Source organism: Natator depressus, chromosome 8 (assembly GCF_965152275.1).
Source record: "Natator depressus isolate rNatDep1 chromosome 8, rNatDep2.hap1, whole genome shotgun sequence".
Lineage (NCBI taxonomy): Eukaryota > Metazoa > Chordata > Testudines > Cheloniidae > Natator > Natator depressus.
Window position 1 is genome coordinate 29,285,913 of NC_134241.1, and position 17,865 is coordinate 29,303,777.

At 46.0% G+C, this 17,865-nt stretch overlaps 1 protein-coding gene across 1 annotated transcript in view; it reads right to left on the reverse strand.

Annotated features, from left to right (window-relative positions):
* The window catches only part of SLIT3 (slit guidance ligand 3), a 790,143-nt gene that overhangs the window by 40,209 nt on the left and 732,069 nt on the right, over positions 1-17,865 (reverse strand). Inside the window, exons 29-30 of the mRNA XM_074960679.1 lie at positions 14,461-14,554; positions 2,985-3,122 (exon numbers count right to left, since the gene is read on the reverse strand). Coding sequence (XP_074816780.1) covers positions 2,985-3,122; positions 14,461-14,554 — 232 coding nt within the window. The remainder of the gene's footprint in view (positions 1-2,984; positions 3,123-14,460; positions 14,555-17,865) is intronic.

Here is a 17,865-nt window from a genome sequence, read left to right on the forward strand (position 1 = left end):
GGCCGTCCACCTGGTGAGCTGTGGAGGACCTGGGATCCTGGAAGCTCAATTTTGTGACAGACCACCAGGTGAACTAAAGAGGAGCCTGGGTGCTTAGGAGCTAGGCTTCCCAGGCTCATGGACTGTCAAACAGCTGGAAGCCTGAAAGCCCAGGCTGGCAAGGAGCTGGGCAGGTGAGTTTGTAGGAAATCAGAGAGGTTTCCATCAGACTCTGCCTGCGTTCCGTTGCAATTGGGTCAAAACTGAAATATCTCCATGGAACATTTAATTTTTGATTCATTTACTTATAGATGGGAAAATGTTCTATCATAGAATTTCCAACCAACTCTATTCAGTATATGATCCTTAGTTTGATTTCTTGAAGACGCACTCTCAAATGCTTGTTAGTACCTCCCTCTTGAGCATCAACTAAGAGACATTCCTTAAAACACAGAACAGATCACCACTCTAGCTGGGGACTCCTAGAGTTATTGCCATCTGATAGCTGCCTTGAGTTGGATTTGAACAGGAAGCGTAGAGGTGCATGAATCTGCAGTCCAAATCCTTGAATATGTTAACAAATAGCAAGGCTATTTAGTGATTAAAATTCTACCAAGAAAATGTCTACCTCGTACCCTCTCTAGCCCAAGTATTGATGTGGTCACTACAGGATTTAAGCAGGGAATGGAACATGATGGAAAAGGTTTGCTTAAGAAATTCAGGGGTTTCTCTTATATTTGTAAGATTTGGTCCTGCGAAACTGCATGCTTACTTTGCTGTAAATATCAATGTCAGTTCAATAGGAGGCTGACTGATTTGCAATAAAAATACTTGTTGAGCAAAAAAAGAATAAGGATGAAATAGAAGAATAAAAAAACTGCTATGCACAGAATAGGGTTTATAAATGCTCATGCAATTTTTGTTTTGTCCAGGCTGATCTTTTCAGGTACTTCTCTCTCTCTTTCTCTCTGTTTGTTTCAAATACAGAAAAGATTCAGTTGGAAGGAAGCCAGCATCTAACCTCAGGCACTGATTAGTGAATCCGTTCGGAGGAGCACTCTCATCTTTGACAGATAGCAAGATTTCCAGGAGTCTGATATATCAGCAGCTGTCAGAATTGGAGACTTGAAATGCACAGGCTGACTTGTGCAGAGTTCGTCTACCAACAGACACAGAAAATTCAGAACCCTATATTTTGAGGGCTGGATATGCTGTGGGTGAGTGGGTATACATATCTCAGCTGAAAAGGCTAGATCTCCACCTACCATCCCAGTTGTTTCTCTGATGGAACTTACACGTTCTCTAGTGGGGCGGGTGCAGGACTTGGAGCCAGAATCTCATGAGGTCTCATTACAGCTTTGTGTAACAGAAGACTCATTTCTACAAACACGTGAAGTTTCACAAACAGCTTATTTGGTAACAAAACATGGAAAACTGTAAAACTCGGCACATCACTGGGAGAATGATCCCATTTTCACAGGAAAATTTTACAACAGGATCAAGTGAAATCCCTCACATTTTCTGTTCCGTTGTAAGTATTTCACCCACCTGCTCTGTGCATGTGTGTGTGTGTCAGCAAGCACAAGTGTTTTATGTGTGGCTATTAAACCACACACAGATATAATAAAAAAAATACATGGAGTTGTCCTCAGAGCATGCACACTAATTATCCAAGTGACAACTTCACTCTCCTCCTTCCCTTCCTTATAATCACTTTCTGTTGTCTTGACTTAATGTAGAACTGATCCTACAAACACCCACTTCCTGGTGCTGTAATTACCAATGTGCACTGTTCCACTGATTTCAAAGGGACAGCTCACAGTATTAACTGTGGTTCTGGTTACCAGGTGTCTACAGAATTGACTCCTTGCATTGCAAATTCTTTGGGTAGGGAATAAGTCTTTATAGGGTATGTGAAGAGCCATATCTCTAGTGCTAGACATGCACAGAGTGTATATGGGCCTGATTCTGATCTCACCGTCATCAGCAAGAATCAGGAGTCTACGGAGTTCCACAGACATAAGCAAGATGAGATAAAGACAAGAAATCACTCTTGGGTTAAGATTTTATATGCCAAGCTTTTTCTCAATATGAATTTTATGGCCAGTTTACAGAACCTCTAAAATGGAAATGGAACAGAATGACTTGAGCTACCATAAGAGTCTGTATACTGAAAAGCCAAAGGGTTGTTTTTGTTTTAAATGAAGGCTACAGGAATTACCCTCAAAAGCAGGTCTTCAGTTTTCCCCCATTCATTGAGGTAAAGTACAGAACATCTAGTAAGTATGTTTACTCTTCCCGCCTGCTTAGGTGTTTGCAGATTTAAGTAAGCTTATTTCTATCATCCCCTTTCCTAGAAAGGCTGGATAATGTAGGAGGGCTGTGGTTCTAGAGCAGTTAGAGGAAGTGACGATAAGAAATCTAGCTCTCTCACTGGATGTGTAAGCTCAACCCTTTATCTGCTTTAGTACGCCACAGCGTGGAGAGCCACCAACTCAGAGTGACATTTCATCCTCATGTACACTTTTTTCAGCTTCTCTGCCACTTTGCCCCACTTACATACCCCACATCTTGGTGGCAAGTTGGGCTTGATGCGATTCCTCTTAGCTGACAGCACTGCTGTGCCTCTGTCAGACACAGCGGTTGCTGCAGAGTGATACAAAGCAGCCTCATCTACGGGCTGAGTGGACAGCTCCTCTCCTACCCCTCCAAGCTCTCCTCATTGCTGCTGGCCCAGCGCTGAAACCCAGGTCACTCACGTACTAATAGAATATTGGTCAAGATGCTGAGCCCTGAGATCTTTTCTGTTTTCAAAGTAAGGACAGAATACTTGAGTATCTGGCCCCAGCCCATCTGGAAGATTAAGAGCACTGAGCCATCAGTTCACACAGTAAATGATGGATAAATACCATATCTTGAGGCTTGTTTGAGCAATTGTAGGAAGAGACCAGATATTATGCAGAGAGTACACACAGTCTGAAGGATGAGCACAACTCTCTGCTTACCTGAACCCTTGGGGGCAGACACAGGTGTAGCCATTGACTGCATCTACGCAAACAGCACCATGGCGACATTTGTGGCTCACACAGTCATCATCGTCAGTTTCACAGTGTTTGCCACTGTAGCCAGGTAGGCACTCGCATCTGAAACACAATGAAGATCATCATCAGTAGGCTACATCCCTAGCATCCATCGTGATAACACACACTCAGGTCTATGTCTGATTAGATCAGGGTATATGGTTCACAATGTAAGGATGGCAGAGATAACACTCTTAGAACAGTCAAACAGAGAGCTAAACATTAGCTTTCAGAACTGTTTGAGCTCCTGTGACTGCTGGGGTTACACGTCTTAGGCCATCAAAGCAAATACAATACCATATAATTTCTCTTTTCCAGGTCTGCTAAAGAGTGGCATTGCATGGTCATGTACGAGCTTTCTTTTTATATATGAGATAACTAAGTTACGTTGGCTAAGCTTATTAAAGTGTTTGACATGTTACTGACTCAACATTTAGAAGGACTCTAGTTTCTATTTTAACAGCATCTACTCAGCTGTCTGAGTCCCAGCAGGAATGCCGAGCACAGAGGTGACTACAGGAGTGTCATTTTGGAAGCCAGCCTGGGAGATCCCGGCCAGTGAAGGCCAGACACATTGCAGAGGTAGTACAGTCCATGCAAGAATGGGAAAAGAGGATCCTTATAGTTTCTTTCTTATGATTTGAGCTTCATTCATAGCAGCCACTAGGGACAGAGAGGTCTTTGGCCTTCAGACAAAAGAGAACATGCATGCAAATCATAAATGAAGTCATGTAAATGACTTTGAAAGGCAAAAGCAAATTTAAAGGAGGTGATCATCAGTTTTTAGTCCACCACCTGTTTGCTTTTTCACAGCAGATACTCTATGGGAGTAGTAACAACTGAATGTTTCCAAATCACATCTCCTGCTGAAATACTGATGCAATGCCACTTTCCTGCCATAAGGTGGCAACTCGCTCCTAGGATGAAATGATATGGGATGCTACCAAAACTGCAAGCATCGGCTTTTTTATTATTATTTTTTTTATTACAGTTGTTAAGTTTGTTGTGTTAAGGTTGTGTCAGCATTTCCATTATAAACCCTATTTTCAGAGGTTTATAACTTGACCATAAAAATGTGCTCTAGGCTGAAATTTGGCATCCAAGGTCTCAGGCCAGGAGTAGATCTTTTTGGAAAGTTGAGCTGACTCTTTCTGAGCCTGTAGACACTAAATTTTAGTCTGGCCTGAAGGTATTTTAGTCCATAAACCATATTTCACTTCTCCCAGCTGGATTTTATTCCACAGCTGGAAAATAATAAGCATATCACTTAAACCAAAACAAAGGGGGAGCCCCAATTATCTCCCAATGTGCATGTGTATTTTACAGCACGTAGATCTGTATCTCCCTGAATTCTGGATTACCCCACTTGGAGTGGCTATGATCACAGCTTTCACACTCTTAAGGGCAAATATAACTTCCTCTCCTAGCTGCAAGGGTCCTTGGAATGGGTGCGGCTCCACTGGGGATGGGCAGTAAAAAGGATGGATAGAGGTAGGCTCTGTAGGGCATGTATTCCATGTGGCATAAAGCATGGAATACATGCCCTACATGAGCTCTGTGGGGACATGTGCAGGGGCAGGAAGGATTGAGGCATAAGCAAGGCAAGGGAGGTGGCACCTGAGGATCCACTGCTATGCAGATACTCCTGTCAAGGGCCAAGTGCATTATAAGATGTTAAACTTCAGATATTAGGCTGAAACCTCTGCAGAGAGACTCCACAATCCTCTGTGTGTGTGTGGGGAGGGGGAGGGCGGGGCCAGGGGGAATGGGAAGGAATGGTAGAAGAAGGATTTCTCCACTCCCTGGACAATTACTGGGTGCTGGGCTTAGGATTTGTTCCTTAATGAGAATGTGTATGTGATTAATTATCACTTGGTGTTTGCCCATCAGGGAATTATAGGCCCACTCTGACACAGTCCCAAGCACCGTCAGTTCCCACTGAAGACAATATATGTTGTAGGCACTCGACACTTTGCAGGAGTGGCCACTTGTGACGGGGTGTCCACCCCACACAAGTCCTGAAGGGGGTAAGGTGGCTAGGCGAGCCACCTGGAGGAGGAGCCAGGGAGTAACAAGGGTTAATTAAAGAGGAAGTGCAGCTGGCCAGGAACAGGAGGGGCCTACATAAAGCCCAGTAGCTGGGAGTAGAAGGGGCTACAGAAAGAGAGGTGGCAGTCACTGTCAGGGTGAGAGAAGGCAAGGTAGGAAGTAGCCCAAGGATACAGCAGTATGATTCCAGACTGTGCAGCCCTCAAATGCTTGTTGTAGGGTCCCTGGGCTGGAACCCAGTGTAGAGGGCAGGCCTGGGTTCCCCTACCAGCCATTGGGCCGTGCCGCTGTTAAGGGACAGTGAAAGAGAAGATGGCCTGGGGCAGTGGGTCTCAAGAAACTTTGAGAACGCAACCCCTCTCCCTGCCCCAGGAAAGGGAAACTACAGTGACCTGGCCAGAGGGCCAAGCCACAAAGTGGGAACAGTTGAGTCCTGAGACAGTGAGACACAGCGAGAGTGACGGAGTGCAACCACAGGAAGGGACATCAGCCTGGCAGTGCTAATTCCCAGACACATCCAGAAGGAGGCGCTCCAGCAGCGAGTGGAGCACCCTGTGACTCCCTTGTATATGATGATTCTCTCTCTTTTAGGCATTTGTAAGTATTAATAATATTGACTCTTTCATGGCACATTTTATCCATCGACGTGATTGGTAAAGCAGCCAGCCCCATAGTATCTAGCCTTCTATAGCCATCTGTAACACACCTAGCACTGTGCTGCGGCTGAGTAAGGTGGCACACATTAGTCTAAAACCAAAATAATCTTATCTGAGAAAGCAATGTGAGTGACTGAAAAAGTAGCTAATAGAACAGAATCTAATAACTTAGATTCTGCAATTATGGCAGCCCTCAGGGGCCAGAAATGGGCAGGGCATGGGGTGGTTGCAGTTCAAAGATCTGATGCTGTGCAGATCCACCAATTTCCTTCTCCACCCTCAGTGTGGTAGGGGTCCAGGTAATGGCCAACATAGGCACTCTTTAGTTGACATTCCACCTCTTGATGTCCTAATGGCATGCAATACGTCTTGGTGGCTATAGGTACAGCGTGAATAACATAGTGTTGGAGATAATAAAACAAAACCCAAGACCATTCCTTCCCCAAACTCTGTAAGAGCTGAGCAAAGTTTTTCAGCAACGTTTCTGTCACTTCTGCAAACAAATAACTTGCAAACAAATCTAAAGACTTTGTGGGGGGAAATGCAGCATTTAATCCCGTTGTTTTTTATTGATCCCTGTTGTCCTCATATAAAATGATGTAATAATGAATGATGTGCAGTTTCTTATTCAAAGCTGCCATGTATCACTTTTATGATGTGTACGGCCATCACGGTAATGACGGAACCACCACTTTTCTCTGCAGGGCTGCATTAAATCAGTGTTCTATGCTGTCAGGTGGTAATTCCATGCTTAGAAATAATAAAGCATATTTATATTGTGCTCTAACAGAGCCACAGTGAGTGGAAAAACATGCGTCTTCCCTGAAGTTATTTTTTAAAGGCATTTCATTACATTAGCTAATTTCTTGGTCTGGTATACAGAAAGCTGGCCTTTTAACAATCACAGAACAATAAAGATCTAGAGGCTAGAAGTGAAGAAAGCCACCTGCAATTCTAGGTCAAAAAAAACAAAACAAAAAAACCAGCAAAGAACTCAGTGCAGCCAAAAGCACATACAAACATGTCAGTTTGTTTCCTAAGCTGAGATTTGGCCATGCCCTTTAGAAGCATAGATTTCTTTTCCATTCTGAAATTTCTGTTATTTTACAGTTGCTTTTTTTTAAACTTTGTCACCTCTAGGCTGGAGCTACCCCACCAAGCACTTGATGCCCCCTTTCAACCTGAGCAGCTAGTCAAATTTCAGGGTCCTGGGAACATTCCAGTTGTTTGTTTACAAGTCATGTACAAAGTCCTGCTTCTCTGAACACAAGAGGAACCAAGAACAAAAGGAGCAGTTTCTTAGCTTACAGCTCCAAGCCTCTTTAGCTAACACCAGACTCAAAAGCTCACTCTCTCTAGCTTTTTCCAGAGTCATACTGTCTTTTGCTCTTTTCTTCCCTCTCTCAGTTTGTGTGTATTCTGCCTTCTCTCTCTCTCACTCCCTCCCTCACAAACCCACCTCATTAACAATATAAGCAAAACCCCTCTGCCCGCACCAGGGTGAGTTCACAACCCCCTTTTGTATTAAGTGGGGGACTTCTGATTAACCCATCCTGACAGAGTATTTGAAGGGCTTGTTCGCACGCTGTCTCAAAGAAGTTTGTGATCGAAGCAGGCAGCAGTACCCCTCAGTGCAACATGCTCCTAAGGCAGAACTATCACAGAACATGGCAACATGAGTGCTTAGGAGCCTCTTGCCTCAAGTACTAGAGACACCATGGTTTGCGTTGCCTGCCTCTTAGAATATATCTCCACTGCAGCTGGCAGCAAGCCTCCCAGCCTGGACAGACAGACTCGTGCTAGAGGGATTTAAGCTAGCATGCTAAAAGTGGACATTGCAGCTTGGCCTGGAGCTCAGGCTCTCAAACCTAGGGATTAGGTGAGCTCAAGAGCCCAGCTCCAGCCCAAGCTGCAATGCTTGAGCCCCTCTGAGTCTGTCTACCCCGGCTGGGAGGCTCATTCCCAGTTGCAGTGGAGACATACCCTTAGTGTCTGCAAAAAGAAAAGGAGTACTTGTGGCATCTTAGAGACTGACAAATTTACTTGAGCATAAGCTTTCGTGAGCTACAGCTCACTTCTCAAATAAATTTGTTAGTCTCTAAGGTGCCACAAGTTCTCCTTTTCTTTTTGCGGATACAGACTAACACGGCTGCTACTCGGAAACCTTAGGGTCTGACTCTCCAATGCCTCTCCAGACTGGAATGGAAACTCATAACCCCTTTCCTTCAACCACTTTGCACAGGTGAAAGTGATTACACAAGTAAAAGATAGCAGAGAATTTGGCATGTAAATTTTAGTACTCAAGCCTTAGTAAAAGGCCAATATACCCTAGGGACCATCAGGTGCCTGATATCCCAGTGAACCAGCTGATGAGTGGGGCTGAAATAGCCTGGAGGCAAGGGGTAAAATTTTCAAAAGCACCAAAACGACTTAGGACTTGGAACCTAAGTCCCATTTTCAAAAATGATATGAGCACCTAGGAACCAAAGTCAACAGGACTTAGGCTCCTAAGTCACTTAGTTACTTATGAACAGTTTACTTGGGCCGTCTCTGCTGACAAATATCTGCTCTGGAATGCTCTTCCCTCACCAAGTACCAAGACATCTTCCCAGTGAGACTCATGGGGTTTTCACTGCCTAGCTTTTTGTTTGGCAAGGGGCATTTTACTTACTCTTATGTTTGGGGAATGGGTACAAGGGGTTTGTTCTCCTACACCTGCTCTGAGATTTATTAGACTATGCTCTGACTTGGCTTCAGACCTGTGTTTTCTTAGGCACTCAGAGGCTTTCAGACATGGATCACTGTAAACATTAATATTAATTACTAATCAATTTTTGTAAGTCCAAATACATACTTCCTGCCTGAGTGAACTGGCACTATGTCCATCCTGGAGTTAATGGGTTTATTGTCTACAAGTCAAACGGTGGACAAAAGTGGCCAAATGTATGCGATGGTGCTGCTGCTTGAGCCAGTGTCATTCTGTATGTTGCACTGCAGTACTTCATATTAGATACATGCCATGACCACAGGCATATCTAATATGTGCCAGAGACATGGACTGCTGAATAGACTGGTAAAAGGATAAGGAGCTCTCCATCACTACGTTGCTGGTTTGAATTTGGCCCAGGACAATAGCAACCAAACATTTTCATAACCAGAAAGCTGCTGCATGTGAAATCACTAAGTGGTCTCAGTCTATTTCTGAAGGGGCAGAGGGTCCATATAAAACTAAAAACCAGAACTGTCATTCTGGCTAAAGGCCAAGGACTGGTTGGGCAAAGGAGCTAAACTATTCTCAACCCTAGACACGGCACACACCCCGATATGGAGGGGCCACTAGTAAGGCAAAGTGGGGGAGAAGCCTGCTTCACCACTGCCTGTTAGGTACCTGGTCTTTGAATAAATAGAGGAACTAAACATACAGTTTGGGAGGTTTTTACATTATTATTTCATTACTACTGTTCTTACAGCAGTACCTAAGGATCCTGGATGAGGGTCAGGACCCCACTGCGTGTGGCACACATCATAAAGAAACAATCCCTGCACTAAAGAACTTACAACTTCTACAATATCACTGCTCTGCAAAAGAGTGAACTGAAAAAGGTGTGTGTTATCTACATTCAGTGCTGGGGATTAATGATGGGTGGGATTATTCCTCCGTGGTGGATAGTTCCGAGAGCATGCCCAGAAATGGTGCAGCAGGTTCGGCCCGAGGCTGTCTCATCCTCTCAAATCTCGAATGACTCCGAGCACTTTGAGTTAATTTATGAATGTTCAGTTCTGGAACCTGTCAGGGAACTCTGAACCATGCTACCTCTGCCTTGTAACATGCTGCAACTAATGGATTAGTCAAATAATGGATTAGCTGAATGAGGATGCCTGAAGCAATGTCAAGTAGTCAGCAGCTATCACTGTACCCTTCAAAGGAGGTTACTTCAAGAACTGTCCTAAATCATTTAACAGTTTCCTTGCCCTCAGGAGTTGGGAGAGGCTCTTTCCCAAAGTCCTTCACCTGTCAACAAGTCATGTGACCCTGCTTCGGATATCTGATTAGTGGAGAATAGTGTGGGTTCAGCTGTCTGAAAGACTCAGTGCTATAGGAACATATGTTTGTAGTGTGGCTACCTGACAATTTCACTCTGACTCTCTTTAACTGTCCTGAAATTCATGAGCCTAATTTATTATTTTTTAGCAAGCAGAAGCATGTTAGGTGCTTCACAGGACACAGCCCCTTCCCACAACACATGCTAAGTTACACACTGATAACAGTGAAGCTAAGATTGCTACTGCAGCATATATACCTCCTTCCCCCGCTCCAGTTTGGATTGGACAAATGCCCTGCGCTGTGGCCTCTCCATTTTCTTTCCAATCCCCCACAATCCCAGTGGCAAAATCAAAGAACAACCAGGAAGGGACTAAGGTGGCTATGTTGTCAGCTTTGGCTGGGCACGCAAGCTGGCTTCAGCTTCCCTATAAGCTTTCTTGAAATCTCCCCACCTCCTCACTCTCTCATGTTAGAGTGTGGGTTTTTTTCCCCATAACTCCCCCAGTTGAGCTCTGTTTTTGAACCTTTGGTGTGACTTATCCTATTAACAGCACAGTATTCATGGGGGAATTCTGTGCCACTTTGCATGCATAGAATTCATGTCCCCCACAGATTTCTTTGCTTCCCCGCAGAAAAATGACTTTCTGATGGGGAAGCAAAGGGAAGCCACAAAAGCAGTCATGCAACCCTCCACAGCAGTTTGTTTCGGGTGTGCAGGGCAGCCGGCACAGAGATAAATCACTGTGCATCAGGAGGCAAGACTGGGGAAGACCCTGCTGGTGGCTCCTACCCTGTGCCGGGCTCAGCTACTAGTCCCGGATGGGCTGGGGAGAACGGGACTTTTTCTTCCCCTGCACAGCGTCTGAGGCCGGGTCAGACCCACCTCCAGATTTCTCCCCCAGTTGCAGGAAACTCTGCAAACTCCCCTCTCTGCCTGTTTCCTGCACCCATCGCTCTTAAGCTGCAGGGGGAGGGATCCCTGTACAGGGAGCTGCTCCCCGGTCCGTCTAACCCCTGAGCATCTGGACTCCCTCAGACTCAGACCCTCCTGCCAAGACTCACCCCCCACACACACTCAGGACTCCCCCCCGATGAGCCCCACTCCCCCTGCACATTGACCACCCCAACGAGCCACCTGCACCCAGATCCCCACTGCACTGAGCCCCACTCCCCCAGCATCTGGATCCTCAAGCCACTCAGCCCCACTTCCCCAGCATCTGGATCCCCCACTGAGCCCCCCACACCCAGATCCCCCTGCCAAGCTCTATCTCCCACATAGTCAGGCCCCCCGCCGAGCCCCAACCACCTTCACCTGGACCCCTCTGCAGAGTCCCATTAACATTGCACCCAGAACCCCACAACAAGCCCCTGTGCATCCAGATACCCCCCGCACCCAGATCCCCCACTGAGTCTCCCACACCCAGATTTCCCCACACAGAATCCTCTCAACCAACACCTGAATCCCCGCATGCTAAGCCCCTCCACACTTGGATCCTGCCTTGCTGAATCTGCCTGCCCACACAGAGGTGCAGGGCCCTGGGATGTTTTTGGGGCAGGCCTGGTCCTTGCCCTGTGTCAGCGTTGGGTGCAGCCTCACTGCTGAGTCAGTGTCCCGGGGGTGGAGGGGGAGTGGGGGTGCAGAGCTGCACAGTGATCTCCCACCTCTGTTCAGACAGTGGCCTGTGCTCCCCAATGCCATGCTGGAGCTTCCACATTTATCTGACAAATAAAATGTTGCACAATTTTAAAATATTGTGCACAGAATTTTGAATTCCCTCAGGAGTAGCACTGTAAGTTAGAAGCTCTCACTCTTGCAACCTTCTTCTGGAAGCCCATCTTTGCCAATGATGAATATTAGTACTAGGCAGATCTCAAGCACCTTCCATTCAGGATTCTCCAAATGTTTTATAGACATTAAGCTTTACTTTACCTCTGGGATGTAGGTCAGTATCACTCCCATTATGCAAAGGAGGTGCAGAGAGAGGAAGTTACTTGCCCAAGGTTCCTCAGGTTGTCTTGGGAACAGAATCCAGATCCCCTGATTCCCAGCCTTGTGCTTTAGACACACAAGACCATCAGTGATGAGCTGCCAAAATCTTAACAACCGGTTCCCTCCTCACCCCACGAGGGGGTCGTTGCCCACCCCCACCCCCCGGGACTCCTGCCCCATCCAACCCCACCGCGTTCCTGGATACCCCCACCCCTCAGGACCCCTGCCCCATCCTCACCCCTTCCCTTTCCCCTGTCTGCCCCCAGAACTGGGCAGGAGGGTCTCGTGGGCCACTGTAGTGGGTGCCCACCCCACCCCTAAGAGCCAGAGGCACCTGCCGGAGGGCGAGGTGGGGAGTCCCGGTGGTGCTTACCTGGGGCAGCTCCCAGGAAGCATTGGGCAGGTCCCTCTGGCTCCTAGGGGTGGGGGAGCGTAGCTAAGGCGGGAGCAGGGGGAACGGCTGCTCCCCCACTGATCACATCAAAAGTGGCACCTTAGGCGCCGACTCCCTGGGTGCTCCAGGGCTGGAGCACCCACGGGGAAAATTGATGGGTGCAGAGCACCCACCGGCAGCTCTCCGCCCCGTGCCCAGCCCCAGCTCACCTCACCTCCGCTCCGCCTCCTCCCCTGAACGCACCGCCCTGCTCTGCTTCTCTGCGCTTGCCCCTGCTTCCCGCGAATCAGTTGTTTGGCGGGAAGCCGGGGAGGACTGAGACGCAGGCCACGGCTTCCCGCTCAGGCTGAGGGTGGCGGAGGTGAGCTGGGGTGCGGAGCGGTTCCCCTGCGCAGTCCCCCCCCCCCCCGCCCCCGGGTTACCTGCTGCGGTGCGAGCGGCCCTCCTCGTGGCCCCCCCCCCGCCCGAGCTCACCTCCGCCTCCCTGGGCCTGAGCGGGAGGCTGCCATTTGCTTCTCAGCCTGCCCCGGCTTCCCGCGCGAACAGCTGATTCACGGGAAGCCTGGGGGGACGGAGAAGCAGAGCAGGGCGGCGCGTTCAGGGGAGGAGGCGAAGGTGGAGCGGAGGTGAGCTGGGGCCGGGGGTGGGGCGGGGAGCTGCTGGTGGGTGCTCTGCACCCACCAAATTTTCCCCTTGGGTGCTCCAGGGCTGGAGCACCCGTGGAGTCAGCGCCTAAGGCGCCACTTTTGGCTGGTTACATTTAGAAGCCCTTTTAGAACCGGTTGTCCCTTGTGGAACAACCGGTTCTAAAAGGGCTTCTAAATTTAACAACCTGTTCTAGAGAACCGGTGCGAACCGGCTCCAGCTCACCACTGAAGACCATCCTTCCCCTCTTGATTTAAATGTGATTTTTAAAAAATTGACTGAGTGCCAGAGGAGAATTATAATGGGACTTTTTTAATGCTTGAATTGACCCTTGTTATAGGAGTTGCATGTCTCTGGGGAGAGTCAGACAGATCCCTTTGCCTATCGACATGATACTAACTCATTCTACTAATGAGAAGACTTATTTTCAGTTTCCTAAACTGTTTGTTTGGCTGGACAATGTTTATCCATTCAAGCAAGGGAGGGCTTTTTGAAGATGGGCAGACTGTCATGTATCCTCTGCACTGGAAACATACATTGGAAAGAAGGTCATATGTCTGAAGCGTGGGATGAACTATGCATGCTATCAGCGCACACTAGCATTTCCAATACCAAGGACACACAGAATCTATGAATGCATGAATCTGTGTATTTTCTGTACTGGAAACACTCGCGTGCACTGACTGCATGAATAGTTCACCACACACTGCAGTCAGATGACCTTTCCAATTTCCCCATTCCTAAATACAGTACGTATCCATCTGGAACGACATTCCAAAGACAAGACTTACTGTTCCTAAAATTGAAAGGAGTGCAAATCTAATCCAGGCATCCAGTTTTCAGGGGTTAGCCATAGTTTTTCCTAAATTTTGGAGGTGAGGGAGGGGAAAAGTTAGTCTTTGTTGAAAATAGGTACTTATCTGTTTATGTTCTGTTCATTTCTGCCATCTAGTCAGGGCTGTGCCTAAATAGCATGGTATTAATAAAATATATGGTATGGCCAATTTTAGCTGTCATTTTTGTTAGCTACACTACAGTGTGTGATCGCTTTTTCAATCACAACAGCAGCCTTACAATTACTTAATGATTAATTGCCAGAATTAATCATCATGTGTTGAAATCTGTGCTATGCTTCCCGTAGAGGTCATTCAGTGTGGTGAATCCTGCTCTCCTTGGAGAAGGGAGAACAAAAGACTCCTGCTATGTGAGAATAGCAAAAGTGATGTTGATGTCAACCTGCAAGCAGAGTTTCCACCCTTAAAACCTTGCCTATTACCTCAGTATTTGCCATTTTCACTGTATTTACTACAGGGAATACTTAGAAAACCTGTGTCCCCTGAGGAATCTAGGGCAACTGGCAGGTTTTTTGAAAGGGTGACTGCTGTCCTTCACTTTATTTTATTTGAGAATACTTACTCTGCTTTGGAAGAGCACTAATTATTCTTGGAATAAAATAACAAATTCTGAGGAGCTGGAAGAAAATATAAGTTAAAGTACACCACCTCACACATACTACTTTTCAGTTTGGCTCATTAGGTCAAAGTCATCACAAGCATGACTGCACTGTAGTCAGTAGACGAAGTTGGCCCAACACATGAAGACAAGGATATACAAACACTCACCTGAATCCTTTGTCAAGGGAGATACATTTGGACTCATGTTTGCATGGATTTAGCTCAGGAACACAGTGGTTGATCACCTCATCACAGAGCTCACCTGTGGCAAAGAAAATTAACAAGGCTGTAACACATCTGCTACCAACACAGCTCATTGGCTTTGTTAAAATAGCTCTAACCATGCTGTCCAGGGATGATAAACCCACCAGCTCTTATGACTACAGGTCTTACTAAACTGAGTTGATCCAGCAGTACAAGAGGAAGCCCCAAGACAGTACCTGTTATGATGGCAGGACAAACTAAATAAGGGTGGGCTCGCTCAATACTGGACAGTTCAATTCTAGCTACATTTAGCTATTCCTTAGCAACTGGGCTACAATGGGTGCAATGATTATCTCATACAAACCTCAGAGTCCCAATTCAAAAGACCTTATACTCAAGCCCTCTCAACTTCAGCTGGAGTTTTGCCAGAGTAAGGACTGTAGGGTCAGTTCCTGACCCCAAGTTGCAATATGCACATTAACAGAGTCCTTAAACTTTTCACACCAAGTAATATTCTAGTCATAGTTGATCCTTTACTGCCCTAGGAGATGATCTGACATCATTCAGAAAAATGGCTTTTCAGTAATGGGAAACAGCTTTAGGGCTGCACATAATTATACAACCCCCACTATTTACAAGAAGAGCACTAACTCTATTGTACTCTTACAAGATAATGTTTTCTATAAAAGTTTCTTATATGCAAGCCTTGCTCAGCTGGTTCTAGGTACTGTGTGTAGAATTCAGTGCATTTCCCTGGATTTGTGTAACTTTTAATAATGAACAGTTCCAGAGTGTTCAAAACCAGATAGGTTATTTAAACACCATCCTTCTTCTAAGCTCTAAATTATTAGGTTACACTTCAGTACCTCAGGACTTGAGATACTGCCAGAGACTGAGCATAAACCTTTGCCTTTGAAACAAACTTCTTCAAGGGAATGGGCAGGTCAATTATCCTTAGTATGGAAACCCTCAAACAAAATCCAGTCCCAAAGCCCCTTTTGCAGTAATAGTGGAAGACTGCATCTGCACAATTTTAAGGATATAGGCATGCGCAATACATACATATGCTCATGTGCACGCGCACACAGATCCTCTGAAAATAACAACCAAACAGTAAAGTGATGCCAGACAAATGTTCTCTGGACATCCTCTGATAAAGCCTTCCAAGTACAGGGTGGTATAAAATACTTAATTAGATACAACAGCTATTAAACAACAAAATCTAACACAACAGCCTGCAATATTGTCAATATTTTCTGGGCTGTGGCTCCAACCCTGGACCCGGCTTTGGCCCACTGTGTGCTGTTCCACCTGTGCAAAGTGGCCCAATCCCAGCATACCCAGTCCCTGGAAAAATGTCTCTGAGTGGAATCTCCCCTCATGTGGTTCAGATCCACTGTAGCTGCTCCAACTCTGTCCTCTCTCTCAGCTGATGGTAGGGGAGGCATGACTAGGGGAAAGGTGGCATTGGTTGGGGCACCATTCTAATGGTTCCAGTAACTCGGAGCCCTCCCTATCTAGTGTCCCATCTCTGGCCACTGGAGATATTTGCTACGACCAGTTGCAGATAGGCCATTGTAGGCAGTCTCATCACACCGTCCACTCCATAATGTCGCTGGAACAATAATTTTTCAGAGCTTATTATTGTGACACTGACAGACCAAGTGCCAGCTTATGCTAAGGCCTATAGGCCTCACTGACCACTGACAAATGCATAGTTGGAAACCAGTCAGACACACCTGTGTATTAGCTTTGTTAAAATAGATGTAAAGTGTCTAAGAACTTAGTGTTTAGACTTTATGAAATGCTTGTAAATTGCTGCAAGCATTAATCTCACTTATAATACCTGTATTCTATGTTTAAGGAAATATTTAAGAATTTGCTCTGCAACTATAAAAGTGTTTGCTATGAAACTGGTAACCCATGCAGTCAAGAGAAAAGCATTACCACGTGTGAAATACTAGTTCATCACAAAAGGTGTCATCTCCTGTCCCCCCGAAAAGATTGCCCATAGACACCAGACAAGCCAATGTGGAACATCAGTAGACAAAAGATTTGCTGATTGTTTTCCCCACACCTATGAAGTGGGGATGAACACAAAAACTCGTCCCATCACATTTTGAACTCTAACGGAAGGGAATAAAAATCCCTGGCAAGGAGGAATTGTTATTGCTATGCTGCCTGGAATTCAGAGAGGGCAATATTTCTAAGCACAAGCAAGGGATCCTCAAGCTTCTTGGCTTGGGTTAGCCCTAAAGGACATATGGAGCTTGGATTTCATAGTTAACTGCTATTACCTTTTGGAACCTAAGACTGTATCGCATTTGTGTGTGTATATTTATCTGCTTTAACCTTCCATATAACTCTTATTTCTTTTTCTTAGTTCATAGACCTTTAGTTAGTTCATTATAGGATTGGCTACAAACTTTGCCTTTGGTTTGAGATTTGAGATACAATTAATTGACCAGGGATAAGTGACTGATCCCTTGGGACTGCGAGTAACCTGAATATTGTGATTTTTGGTGTAAAGGACCATCTGCCACAAAGGCAAGCTTACCTTGGTAGCAAGATAGATCAGAGTGCCCAAGGGGATGGTCTGTGACTCCATGGTAAGACTGTTACAGTGCTTTAGGAGTTCACACTTGTTACTTGGTTGGTGAAATCTAATTACAGAACACACACATTTGGTATTTGAGCCCTTCTTCTAGACAGGCTGCCCTGAGGTGGGCACTCCTGGTCGTTAGCCACTCTAGACAGCTTGATAATCAGCACCAAGCTCTTATATAGCACTGAACTTGAAATAACTTGAACAAATACAAATAATGCATCTGGCTTGGAATGGGTGATATGCCAAAGAAAAAGAAGTACTTTCCATCTTTGAATCACTAGGCACACCAGGGAAATCAAAGCATATATTCTGCTTGGTTTGGGTTTTTGATGTTTGTTCTTGCACCTCATTCTTCATCCAAAGCAAGTTGGCACATTCAGTAACAACCTGCATGACTGAAACTATTGCTGAAGACGTTCAGTAACATTTTTGAGATGGCACAATTGGAAGTTTACTTTTATCTTCAAAAAACCTAAAAGAACCTGCAACCTAATTCAGACAGCTAGAAGAGACATTGACATCAACCAGGGTATGTCTACATGGGGCTAAAAGACCTGAAGCATGGCTGCTGCTGGCCCAAATCAGCAGACTCAAGCTCACAGGGCTTGGGCTAAAGGGCTAAAAATTTCCATTTTGTCATGCAGGCTCAGGCTGAGCCTGAGCTCTGGGACTATAGGTGCCGACTCCGTGGATGCTCCAAAAATAGTGGGTGCTCAGCACCCACCAGCCATAGCTGTTTGGCAGCTGGAGGAGGCACTTGG